This window comes from Echeneis naucrates, chromosome 12 (assembly GCF_900963305.1).
Source record: "Echeneis naucrates chromosome 12, fEcheNa1.1, whole genome shotgun sequence".
NCBI classification, from domain to species: domain Eukaryota; kingdom Metazoa; phylum Chordata; class Actinopteri; order Carangiformes; family Echeneidae; genus Echeneis; species Echeneis naucrates.
Genome location: NC_042522.1, coordinates 5360465 through 5374590, shown reverse-complemented (window position 1 = coordinate 5374590; position 14126 = coordinate 5360465). Strand labels below are relative to the sequence as shown.

The window sequence follows — 14126 nt, the reverse complement described above, 5'->3', positions numbered from 1 at the left end:
GCTGTCTGAGAGAAAGGAGGGACAAGTTGGATCCCTGTGTATGTTAGGAAAGCCGAGCTACCCAAACCACAGAAGGGAGCTGGAGATGCTCAAGCTGGGCGCTGTGGAAATAGAGTTTTGTGAAGTGCTGTATGATAGTAAAGAGCTGGCACCAGGGGCCCCATAGTGTGTGTGCGCTTGGGATAACTGCAGGCTGAGGATAAAATAGATGGGAACCACACCGTGAGCTATGCTGCAAGTCGGTGGGGGCTACGGTGAAGTCTTTGGCTGGCAATACTCTTAACCGGGAAACCCTCACCCAAATTGTACTCACCAAATAATCTGTGTGTGTGTCTGTGTGTAAGAGTACCACACCTCATCCACAAGTCAAGGAATGAGCCAAACTTATAACATGCATTTCAGTGGCAGTGCAAAAGAAAAGAAAAAAAGAAGCATCTAGGCTGCGACCTATAAGTTTAATTTTGTCCAAAATCAGTTAGAGCCTCAACTCTGGATTGGAACAACTTATAATTAAATAATTTAGAACAATTATATCTGCGTATAACTCCTAGCTAAAAGTGAATTTCAGAGCTCACTAATTTCCAACTTAGAAAAGTTCAAACAAGGGACAAGTTTGAGGTCATAACAGGAGAACTAGTGTGGCCAGCCAGTTTCTTCCATTCCCATTAAATTATTTGGTTAAAGATAAAGTCAAGCTCCATAAATCTCCTTAACAACCAAGTGGGTAACTCCCCCCCCCCCCTGAAAATTAGGACATAAAATACAAAAAAACAAATGCTTCCATAAAATTCCCCTGACTAAGGACAACTAACCAGGTGTGACTTGGACTGACACTGTGTGCGAATGAAGAGAAGTGAGTGCTTGGAGAGAGAGTGAATGAAGTGTGAGAACGAAGTGCTGCGTCAAATTATTAAATTGAATGCTGCTCAAAATGTGACTGGTCCAGTGGATTCTTCAACAGAACAAAGCTGTGTCACTGCATACACTGTGTGCATATACTCTGAATTCTGAATGCATTTTGTATGAGCAAAACTCATTAACGTAAGGTTTTTTGCAATACAAACTGTCTCATTTTGGGAAATCTGCAACGTGTGGTTATTCTGAAAATATGTATCAGTGTATGTTTGATCTGCAAGGCTGGATGCAAGCACATGGACGAGAGAGAAGTGTGTGGTTGAGGGGAGACCGTTGGAAGTGAAAAAAAAAATAGGGTGAGGTGTTTAGGCCAGTTTATGGCGCAGAAAGGAATATTGTCAAGTCAGACTCAAAGGAGTTAAAGGAAAGGGTCGAATGAACGGAGAGGAACGCCTCCGGGGTCCTCCTAGTCAACTGTGATTATTGTGATTGGCCAGTGGAAGTGAAAAAGGCGTGTGTGGGCATTGTAGTCGTCCCAGAAAATTACACAGACAATGAAAGCTAAAAACAGTCGCCCCTCCTTTGTGCTCATCCCAAGTTGTGCACGGAAATTATTATTATTATTATTATTTTTTACATCAGTTGACATCAGTTTAATGGTGTTAATAGCAAGATGAGAGTGGCCTGTGACACCATTAACCATTTTGATCTCTGTGCACAGTGCTGACCGGGGGGTCACCATAAGTACCCTGGTAGACCTATGCAACTAAGAGGTCGCTTGAGCAATTGCAAGATGAGCTAAAAGCATATATGAAACAACTAACTGCTACCCATAGATCTATATACTTGCAGGAAAAAGCCCAAGAGGTCAACCAGGACCAGGATGCGGCCCGACAAGCGGTGCCAGGAGATCAGGTGTTTTTGAAAGTCTTCCGATGAAAGTGGCACGGGCCTAGATACAAAGGACCTTACAAAGTTGTAAGAGCAACACCAACGGCTGTCCAGCTGGAAGGAAACAAAACGTGGCAATCTGGGACAGATGAAGCCAGTGCCAACCAACCCCTGTCAGGCCCAAGAAGATCCAAGCGACTGCAGGACACCGGAAGGAGAGCATCAGGCCATGAAAGGAGCCACTCCCACTAACTCAGATGAGTACGAAGCAATAACAAACACATCCATCCAGACAGTGCTATTTCCTACACCAGGTTCACGGCACACCAACCCTGACAACTGAAGAGAAAAAAAAAAAAAAAATCCCCAAGATGGCAATTACTAACGCTTAATACATCTTTACATATAGTCCTTGCATACACGTAGAGGCGTGATACACTGATGATGCGTCAGTCGAGTGATGAAGGTTGAACTCTTCTAGGAAAGAGGTTCTGTTCCTAGTACCACGTTAACACTCCTGATATACAAGGTTGAGCAAATGCATTAGAATTGTTTTATTATTTCCACATGCCTGTGCAATGAAGGCTTACTTGCTGCTGGTATATGCAAAGAACAGCAGCTTACACAGTCACTCACATATAGGCTGCTAGATGCAATGAACACCTGCTTATGCATAATAACTACATCGGAGATTTTGTTGAATGTTGATATAACAAAATTAAATCAAAAGGGGGATATCAAAAATCTGCTATCTGGTTGTGTTGCATCTTAAAGTAGTTGTTACCTGCAGTTTTGGGGCCTGTTGATTTGGCTTCTGCTAACAGTTGTAACGTTCCTACTTGTTTAATTTGACATGATAGAATGATAGAATCATGTCAAAAGAGGAAAATGTTAGAATTGACTTAATAGGAGAGCTCAGGGGGGTTGCTGGTAGGGGAGGTAGCCTGTCTTTGGATTGGCTGGACCTAAATTTAGGATATGAGGAGCCGTTTTGGCCAAGGCAGCCATAGTTCTGATTTCTGGTTTGACATGTTGCATCGTTCCCATGCTGAGGACAGTGCCTGCGAGGAATGGACAGACAAACTGACATGATGATGGGCCTGCAGGGAGCTTGGATGGTAAATGTACTGGCAAATGTACAAATGACTCACATGCGCCCAGTGGTCCACAGACTACTGGGGGACGTGGACCTTGTTCTCAATACCGGATTATTTGAATAATGCTGATGATTCGGAGGACGAACCGGAGTAAGAGGAGGAGGAGTTCTGAGTACGGTGAGAAAAAGGGACACAGGTATTAAGGGAAATGTTTCAGTTTTGCCATGGTACGTTATCCATCATTTATACTCAACACATTTAGTTTAAATCACTATAGTGATTTGAGGGGGGATGTGTAGGGGAAGGACAGGGTCCAGAGGCTTTGTCTCTGTTCAGGTGTCATCATGAGAGCCAGGTCACCATGAACCTGTACTAGGGCTGAACAAGTCATAATAAGTAGAAAACATCTTGATCGAAGGTCAAGATAAGGATGAAAGCTATCCACACAATACACACACATAGCCTGTCTTTGTGTGTATTTAAAAAAAAAAAAAAAAAAAAAAAGTGTCACGTTCTGTAATGTTGGGATTTGTCTCTGACTACGTTGTTAGTAGGGCAGATGTGAATAAATAGATTCCCCATCTGACACCTGTGTACGGATTACCCGATTCCTCTTTTTCCACCTCTTTCTGCCACAACAGCAGTCAAGGTTAAGGCGGCGCTGGATGATAAGTTTTCCCGGTCAGGGAAAGAAGAAACACACTCTCTGCAGAAGTGCAGAAAAGGAAAGCCAGTGTCTGTATCTCCATCTCTTTAATGGCTGCGAACACTCCAAAACTGCATAATCGTATATTAAACAATAGACTGGATGGCTCAGTGTGGCAGGTTGAATAAAAGGAAAAGCCTCCAAAATGGACGATATGCATCTTAAAATACTCTTAGTCTAAATAAATAGGTAAATACAAAGTCAACTAAGTTTGGAAATTGTGCATTTTTCAGAGAAGATATTATTTCCTAAAAAGGTATGCACGTTTAACAACCAAGGAGCCTTTAAACTGGGTCTTTTCTTGGGTGAAATATTGAGGTATGACTCAAAAGACTCCTGTCCATCTCAAGATGAAAACTGAAAAGTAAAATGGGAATTTCAGCAGCAGGAACACCACCATCATTTAACAACATTCATAAATAACAACTCTCTGCAAGACAAAAATTTGAGAAAAACATGACTGGTCAAAAAAGCACAGCTGATGGACCTCAAGATTTGATGAGTTTATAGAGGTCATTTTCTTCTTTGGGTGAGTATCTGATATTGATAAAATTGTGTCCCATTGTCATGTAGCCGACTGAAGAGTAACCAGTTATCAAATCCCCTGCGAAGTTCCCACCTAAAACAAAATGTACATTTCAGGTTACTGCTTGATTTTTTGTTAAAACTACAGCAGGACCATTTCTATAGTTTTACAAGAAAAGACATTACAGTAACTGCTTCAATCACCATCAAGAGAGGCAAGACCAAAACAGTCAAAGGAATCCTGATAAGAGCTTGTACTTACTGTGTTGTTGATGGGAATGAGGTTTTAGTCAAAAGCCATCTCTTGACTCCTCCGCACACATCGTGCCACTTTTTTCTTAAAAACTCCTGTAGGATCCTCCCTCCACTCTTTCTATATGACATGTACAAAAGAAAAATCACCAACTTTTTCAACAACTCGTCCAGTTGTGATGCCTTTCTTCCCGTTTCTAGACCATATAATGTTTCCAACCACTGCACTGAATGCAGTACCTGTGGCCAAAGACACAGGCTGTTATAACCCAACCAAAACTCAGTATGGCCTTGACAGGGACTGATTTATTCCTACAAGAGCCCAAATCACTCAATCCACTCTTGTGGATTGCTATTTTTTGGTACATTTAGATTATGGCTGAACAGTATTCGCATCATGTTATTTTGGCAGATATTACAATTTGTCATGATTTACTTAAAAATCCAATATTCCCTAAAAAAAATAAACGGATAAAGTAGATAATGTGATTTTTGTGTAAGGTGGTAACAAATGAGCATGTTCTTTTGTGTCTGGAGAGTGATTGACAGGCTGTGATGCAGAGATGCATGCAGCCATTGTGGGCATCCGTTGTTTCAAATGGCTTTCCAGTTTAACTATGCCAATGTTCAAACTAAGACTACAGCACAAGTATTGCTCTAAAGGTAGAGACTGTCTGCAAACTAAGTCCAGCTTGAGAAGGCACTTACAGCTGCATCCACATTGGCAGGAGAATCTCCGTTTGGGTCTGCCAGCATGGATATGACACTGATCATGATGGTCTCTACTGTATGGATGGGCAGCCAGCGCTCCTCTGGCTTCTCATAGCCGTACTTGTCCTCGCCAGGTTCATGCAGGATCGAGATGCAAACATCGCCATTTTTTGCCACTGGGAGAACACAAAATACACAAATAGAGCAAGTTTGCACTTCAGCACCAAACTCCACGATGTACTACAGATTTACACCTGTTTCAAAGTAAGAAAGGTCAAATCATGTACGTGTGATTGAGCAGCCGGCTGAGAGACTTTCATCTTGTCAAGAAAGTTTTTTCATATAACTAAGAGCCCACAACTTTCAGCTAGTGTCAACTTTTACATTTTAATAATGCCACTGCCCTATGGCTGAAGTTAAACATCAAGTTATTGTGTAAGTTATTCATCCTACATCATTGCAAGTTTTAGATACAGAAGAGTGTCTGTGTAATTTATACCTTTTTACAGAGATGTAAACTTTTTTGGACATGGAATTAAATCAATATTATGGTCATTTTAAACTTTTTAAAATTAAATATCTGCATAGAAAATGCTATGAAAATATTCTAGTACAATGCCCATTAATATTACAAATCATTAAAGAAAAACTTTGTGTTATATCAGTGGATACAGATTGATAAAGGATTTGGTCGTCTGGGAAGTTTCTTCTCACCATTTGGATGCCAGATTTCTGTGATGAACTTCATCTTAGGAGGCCTCAAAGGATAGTCCCGAGGAAAGGTTAAGGTGGCTTTGAAGAAGCCTCCTTCACTGCAAACGGGAAAGCGGACATTGTCGACTGTTGAGGGGGGAATCAGGGCAAACGCACAACTCACATATTACTCAAATGATGTGTGTGATCGGCGTCACTCACAATAGCGTGTCTTGAGGTCCGATGACGACCACCTCCCACTGATAGATGTCATCATCGTCCACCAGCCCCGCAGAAAAGCCCTCCACCGGGTTCTTGTTCAGCTCTTCGATGAAGGATTCAGTTAGTAAAGATGACAGCAGATCAAACTATGTAACACCTCAGAGAAAGCTCACACGCCCAATGAAAAAAAAGACAGCCAAAGCAAATCGGTACAGCGAGGGAAACAGCTCATGCTCTGTGTGGACACTTTAACTACACACAGGAGTTATTGAGCAACAGCAGCTATCTCGGCTAACAGCTGCTGTCTGGCACGCTATCTGTACACGTGCCTTTCTAGTGCGTGTGTGTGTAGATAAAACATATTTTCAAGTCATGACAACGGCAGGAATAAACTATTTTTCCTCACGCGTGAGCTACAAAATACCTTGTAACCTGTAATAGTTGAAGCTGCGATTTTTAGTTAGCTGGCTAACTTACCTGCTAGTTGTTTACGCAGTAACAACGAAGACTGTTCCGTCATTTTACAGCTGTGTCTTTTAAACCGACTTATTGTATTAACAAACGTCAACTAGCCGTGAACACGGTTAAATGAAGCATCGGGTAAAGTAGTTACAGAGCGCTGTCCACGTTTTCTCCTCTATTCTGCCTGACAATACCAAAATCACGAGTCAGGGTACAGGACTGAGAGTAAAACACGATCAGGTTTCTGTGCGCCCCCGAGTTTGATTTCTCAGGCACGCGTTATGTTCAGGTGGTTCTGTCCCCAAGACAAGTCGTTCATCTATGGCCTCCCGAAAATATGATGGATCGGGTCATAACTGAGAAACCAGGTGGCTAATTTTCTCAAGAGAGGTAATCTGTGGCGCATCCAGCGAAGGAATAACTGCCTGTGAGACAAAGCACGAGGGTGAAAAAGAACACCGTTCTCCTTCGCGTGCTTTCATTTTTGAATTACTGCCCCAAGCTGCCTGGAGGGAGTAGTGCACATTTCCTCCAGCATCGGAGGCCTCTCGTTTAAAGCATTAGTAACAATCTAGTCTTATATTGTTGTAAACAGCACGGCATTATCTGAGTTAATACTGACTTGCACACAATGCTTTGAAATATCATTTATCTGGATCTGTTAGGGGAGAAGTCTTTATCTCAGTTAACTTGCAATTGAAAGCAAAAATAAATAAATAAATAAATAAATAAATAAATAAATAAATAAATAAATAAATAAATAAATAAATAAATAAATAAATAAATAAATAAACAAACAAACAAACAAACAAACAAACAAACAAACAAACAAACAAACAAATAAATAAAAATAAAGCAGATGCTTTAGGGGTAACGGGGGCTGCTGCAGCCCATCCCAGCTCGCACTGGGCGCGGGCGAGGTACACCCTGGGTGACAGTTTATAGTCACCAGCTACAAGCCCCCTTCTTGTTGTGGGGCAACAATACAATACAACACTGACTAAATCAAATCCATCCAAATCCAAGTATCTGAAAAAATTCTTTTTCAACTAGATCATAGATCTTTACTAGTCCAACTCTTTAAGAAAGCCCTTCCTGAAGAGTGAAGCCTGTTATAATGGCATATTAATTTTTGGGCTGCAGTGGTAATCTGCCATACTGGGTGTTTTTCTGGTGGGCCAGGGCACCTTAGACCATTAATCATGACACTGGGCTGCCCTAGTCATTTCTTTACTAGGCTGATCGACTTTATCTTGCCTGTTACTAGGGTTGCCAAGAGCCAAAACATCTTGATAATGGAGTGATGAAAGAAAATGGAGAAAAATAAAAGCCTCAGAACTGTTTTTCTTTTCTTTAATAACCAAGCCCGAGTGTAATGTATTAGTCACTCCAATCACGCATTAAAGCCCTTGAAAATGATACGATGCTATTGATCGAAAAAGACAGGTGCATTTTGAGACCTCTCATTCTAGTTTTAAAATGCATTAAGTTTGCTTCACTCACACCTGCCGTCCAGACCACTCCAGAGTTCTCAAGCTCTAAAATGAAGACTTGAAAGTCGAGTCTGAGAACTGCAAGGTATCGTTGTAGCCTGGACAACCAAGGCAGAGACCTGGACACAAGCCCCCCACCTCTCGACTGGTTCTTATCGGTCTTGACTATAAATGGTGAATGCAACATGAATTGCTTCGCTTGGAGCACAAGCACATTGCCAAGTATGAAGAATGCATGACTGGAAAACAGAGGGAGATCAATTAGCTCCAAAGTAATTATTCATTAAATGTGATCGAACAGGGCTAGTTGTAAGTTGCTTTGTTCGCAGAGTGTTAATGCAGCGGTCCCCAACCCCCAACCCGGCCGCGGACCGCTACCGGTTGCCCCACAACAAAAAGGTCACAGGTTTGGTTGCCAGGCCTGGGGCCTTTCTGTGCAGAGTTTGCGTGTTCTCCCGTGCTTTGTCTGTAGGTCTGAGTGTAGTGTAAGTAGACATAGTCGTGCGATGACCTGGTGAACTGGTGACCTGTCCAGGGTGTAGCCCGCCCCCACCCAGTGTGAGCTGGAATTGGCCCCAACACCCCCTGCAACCCGGAAACGGAAAAGTGAATTAATGAAAATTGTATTAGGGCTTCTTTTTCCCCAGACCTCAAACCAATTTGTCATTTACGGTGTGATCAATGAGTACTATAAAGTGGTTTCTTTTAACAAAGGAAATCTCAGGCATTGTGTAGAATCGCTATGGATTTTGAATTACACATGATTGATTTGTGATTTTCGTCTTAATTTACTGTCTGTCAATAATTAAGCTAAGAAATTAGATTTTAGTTAAGATTTCTATTCAAAGTGATTTATTGTCTATTTTCTGTATATGTTGGATGACTTATTTGTAAATAAAATGGTAGATGGCAACAGTGGAGGTATTCACATATTTTAACCATTTAATATATGTTGTCTTTTGTAAATCTATATTGCAAGCAGGAGGAAGAATTGGTGCAAATGTCTTTTCTTTTTGTTTGATTATTATTTATTTTTTTCATCTTTTTTCATCTCTTCATGACAGAGTGCCCTCTGGTATTTGCCATTCTCCAACTCCAGCTCCTGCACCTCCTTGTTGCTTTTCGCCTTATTATACCATCACTAGATCCAAGTAAAGCATTTTTTTTTAACCTACCACATTTTACTTTGGCTCTTTAACTGCATAGCTTGGTTGCTGAACCTGCTAGCGTAGCTTGTCCTCCACCTCCTGCACCCTCTATACTTTCATGTCCCCTACCTGAACCAGGGTCTGTATCCCCACCCCGCTTTCACTGGTGCAGTTGGTGAGAGGTCAGAGTAGTTGACAGTAGTGCTGTGTGAGATAGTTGTCTTTGTGTGAGGAGTGGTGATGGCTGGCATTAGGGGGGTGACTCTGGGACGCCAGTGATCACTGTTTAACCTCCTGGAGGTGTCGTGAGACGAAACACCAGTGAAAGGAGGTTCCCACCTGAGGACCAAAGACAAAAGACATATTAGCTATATTATCTGTAGAGCACATAGGGCAGGGCGAAAGTTTGCTGTTAGGGAGTTAATCACTGAGTCTGGTCCATTTTTTGTTGCAACAAATTCTTGTGTTTACTCTAAAAACAATGTCCAGTCGTGCTTGAAAACACTAACTACACTGCCACTAAAAGGCGGTCATCCTCTGGAAAAATTGTCAATGCTTAGGCTGGAAAAAAGTCCTGTTGAGATGCTTTTCTTTTTCTGGTAGCAGCCTTTTCAAAAAAAAAAAAAAAAAAGAAAAACCCTCTAAAAATCAATTTGTACGAATCAGCAGATGCAATACATATTTCCTTGTTTTCTAGCCCTCCCATAACTTCATCACTCTGGTTCTTTCCCAAATCGTACATCCTTATTCTTGCCAGTACTGATAGCTCTATCAGAGTTTGGTTACAGCCATGTTGTCATTCAGGGCCAGCAGCTTGTGTGACCTTTTTCCATCTCACTCAACCCCAGATATTCTATTTCCTCACTAGCTGTGCTCATCAAGCTGCCTTTTTTTTTTTGTTCACCGTCTGTCCTTCTGTGAGAGCATAAGGCTGATGTGTTTGATTCAGTTCAGAATTCACATATTAGAGTTGTTGAATAGTGCTCTCAATTATTGTTTATTGTTCTTTTTGTTTTTCTTTTTTTTTGTTCAGTGCTGTCGAGGTTCACAACGTGCAGCTGCTGTACGGACCGCTCTGCAACAAGAGTATTATTCTCCTGTCTGTTTTCCTACTTCTTTTTACATGTTTTTAACTCATGGTGATTTATATAAAACTGCACATGGCCACTCTGAACAGACCTCACTTGTCCAGCTTGTAAACTTTTATTATCCTCTCCTGGATCATAAAAATTTCCACCAGTGTGAACAGTATATGATGTTCATCGGCTATGAAATAGACAAACTCTATGTGCCTCTATGAAATTTAACTACATCATCTAGTCTCTTAAACATGGCATTGGTAAGTCAATTTATTGCCTTAATGATTTTCCCTAAGCTTTGTATTGACAAAAAAGTAATTTTAATTGTTTGTTTGGGTCCTTCAAATTTCCAGTCCTCCTCCTTATCTTGCATTATATTTACCTAACTCTAACTTGCAATTATTATTTTTAGATTTGTTTACTCTATTACATGCAGAAATTGTGTCACTGTCTTCTAACAATTGTATTCTATTACCTTTCTTTAACAATTTATGCATCCTTCACTGGTACTTATCATACTCAGTTTAAAGCATTTAATTATGGTTATGGGTCTTATATTTTGTTATAATGCATTCTAGAGGATATTTTATCTGTGCTGCTAGAGTTCATTCCTTTCACCAGTTGTATTATTTCAACTGTCATTCTTCATGCTGCGGTGCAACAACAGGTGAAGATCTTAAAGGGATTGCAGGGAATCAGTCCCCCTCAATATTTTTAACATGTTCATTATCCCACTAACAATTATAAAAACACTAGTCGTAGGTGTAGCACTGCCTCCAACAGGGGCGGATATATTTTCTTCAACATTTTGATTATAAACTCATATAACCACTGAATCTTTTGAGGCTAATGTAAATAAAGTAATCTCAGTCAGCAGCCAAACAGCATCTCCTCCTCACCAGTGGCACCACGGGGGGAGCCAGGAGACTAAAGTTTAATCCTGACGAAATGCCACCTGCCCATAAAAGCTTGCTAGCTCGTTCAGATAGCAGCGGAGAAGTTAATCCAGCATTGCTGTACCGCAGCTGTCCAAAGACAGTCAGAAGAGCAGCAGCCTTTGATTTGCTGACAGTGTGCAGGTACATTTGAATTCAAGAGCCGTACTGCATTACAGTCTATTAGATTTTTGTGTTTTTGTTTACACAAGTAAAGACATTTCCTTCATGCAGTGCAGACAAGGCCAAAAAGTTTTGCGCATATCAATTCATCAAAATGCATGTAATTCAATGTTTGATGCTCAAAATTTCTAAAGGAGGCTCCCTCAAGTCCCATCTTGATGTGTGCTCTCTCAGTTTTCAAACAAAACTGATTCCCATCAGTGCATCAAACTTTTGAACCGGATCTCCCCTCCACCCTCTGAAAAAAAAAAAAAAAAAAACCTAACAAACAAACAAACAACTACAGAGTGCTTAATTTAATTTGTGGTGAATTTTACAACATGCCCACACTAAATTTTGTCCCGAACTTATTTGCATCTGAGCTGCCATTCTAACGCCTCATTTTTGTATCTCCACTGACAAAGCCCTCTGCAGCTCCCTCATCTGTCCAGGAACTTCTTTGCTGTTTCAACCAGCAATCCAGATCTTTCACTGACTTTGACTTTTGCCACAGGGACCCATCATAAATGCAGAGAAAAGAGTAATTTTAATCAACTCTAAATCAGAGCACCTACTTAGAAGGTGGTAACAACCTCACAGAACCTTCTTAGATTGTAAATCTTCAACCCCTTCAACCCTTCAGACAAAAAGGAACTGCACGACTGTATCAGGATAGTTTGAAAGAGGACAAGGTATAGACAGTTTTGATAATTTATGTGGCTTAATGCCAGTTACTGAATGAATGGCACGCATCATAATGACTCTCTCAGTTGTTTTGTTATCAAAAAGTAATGTCCCATCATATTAATGCAGGTGGACAGCAAAACTACTGCATAACCTGACCTTCTCGCTATTATACTTCTAACACTCATGCCACTGCTGTTTGCTGCCACAGCTCCCACCAAAACCTCAATTCCCTGATTATATAAATTCTTGGTATTGCAGATTTAAATGTCCATGTTAATAAAGAAGAGCTCTCTTCTCCGGCAAAAATCCCCTGCTCTAATGCAGTTTTCCATGAATGTTCAATCGCAGTGATGCAAAGTGTCTTTACCGAAGTTGACATTTGTTTCTCATTTAACATAACTGTAACGTGTACACCGATGCTGTCTTGTCTTATTGTAAACTCTTCGATGGCGTAAGGAAAATCTAGTGACAACACCATAAAAGACTCCCTTTTTCTGCCTTTAATACTGCCTGGTATGTGGCTGTCAACTATCCCTATTTGCCTCAATTTGCGACATGGAAACAGACCAGTGCTTTTGGAAATTGTCACTTTAGATGGTGCAGTAAGCAAAAATGCAGATTAAAAAGTCTCTTCAAACACATTTCGTTGTGATGGCGCAATAAATAAAGACAAACACAGCAAGTTTGACTCTGAGGCAGCAAGTAGCAACATCTATTTTACAACACAATGTTATGGTGCTTTCAGGAAACAGGTATTTAACTTTAAGTGCTCACACTTCCATGAGACAGAAATCATGTATATCCCACATTTGACTGTTTTAGTAGTTTAAGGTAATATTGTATGCTGTGTCATAAGATAAGGATATGGTGCATTTATGTTAAAAATGCTCCATATTATCAAAGCCTGCATTGGAACCAGAGGCAGAAAGATACAGGTCTGCGGCTAATAGCAAGCAATCTGTTGCATTGATTAAAGCTGTCTCACTAGTGTTTTCAGGTTGAAACTACATTGGAGAATGCTATTGATACCCGGAGGAAGCGATTGGGCTGCAGACTTAAATGTTTTCATTTGAGAAATGACGATAAATGAAAGTTCAGACTGCTTTTAAAATGGTACAAAAGTATAATAATGAGAATATTGCAAAATGGACGGTTGTATAATGGTCAAACAAGAGATGTTAATTATCTACATTTGTTTCAGCTTGGTTGAGGATTGGGAGCTTGGGAACACTTGCCAACCAAGTCTGTTATGTTTTTTTTTTTTTTTTTTTTTTTTTTTTTTACTGCCAATGTATTGTATTCTCTAATATTTTGGTTGGGCTTGTGTAGCCTGAGCATCATGAGCATTATGGGCAAATCACAAACAAAATTTATAATGTCATGAAGTCAGACTTTAACGTCATCTTTCTTTCTTCACACGTTTCATACAAAAAATGGAACATGAATTTTGAAAGAGTTCATCTTTCAATTTTGAAGAGTTCATTGACGGCTAATCCACTATCCTTGGTAGCAGTTTAAGGCAAGCACATTCTTCAGCTTTTCAAAACGTGTGGTTTCAACATGTGTGGTATACACATGGAACAGCTCTTGCTATGACATAAGTGCTACTCAACACCAGTGGCTCATTCATGAAAATATAGTAAACAAATACGTTCCCAAGGTTATGCGCAGATTGTTGTCTTCCTGAGAATGGGATTGTGTGTGCTCTTGTTCTTCCAAGCATATAAATTTGTAATCTTGTGCAAAATTGGTTTATGTCTCAACTAATAAAAATAAGTGTTGTTTGGATAATGTTCACAATGTCACTGCAGTCTCAACTAATCTGATAGTTTTGTAAGTGCATAATTGTTTGTGTGGAATGTGGGTGTGGGTGGAGGGTAATGCTGTATAACATTTGTAGACTTAATGAGCGATTCCTTTGGCAAAACAAATTCTACCTGTTTACATGTCTGCCTAAGTGGCTTTTTTGTTTAAATTTCTAAATGATTCTGCTTGTCAAATAAATAATATTAGCAGATAAGAGCTAGAGAGAAACAACAATGAATGCGACCTAAAAACTAATGTGGTTGTAGAAAGTCACTGTCATGGAGCCAAAGCAATTAGTGGAAAGGTTATTACTACTATTGCACAGAGAGCCAGTGGGATTAGTTGCTCTCTTGGGATAATGATAGCTGTAAAAAGGGTCACAATGATTTGCTGCCTTGGACC

At 40.3% G+C, this 14126-nt stretch overlaps 1 protein-coding gene across 1 annotated transcript; it reads right to left on the bottom strand.

Annotated features, from left to right (window-relative positions):
- Positions 1-3316: 3316 nt before the first annotated feature.
- LOC115052078 (ubiquitin-conjugating enzyme E2 G1-like) lies at positions 3317-6805 on the bottom strand. The gene is made up of 6 exons (XM_029515983.1): positions 6430-6805; positions 5953-6055; positions 5752-5849; positions 5035-5213; positions 4337-4447; positions 3317-4168 (listed from the first exon to the last, which is right to left on the bottom strand). The coding sequence occupies exons 1-5, from the start codon at positions 6470-6472 to the stop codon at positions 4361-4363; spliced, it is 510 nt and encodes a 169-aa protein (XP_029371843.1). The 5' UTR covers positions 6473-6805; the 3' UTR covers positions 3317-4168; positions 4337-4360.
- Positions 6806-14126: the final 7321 nt, after the last annotated feature.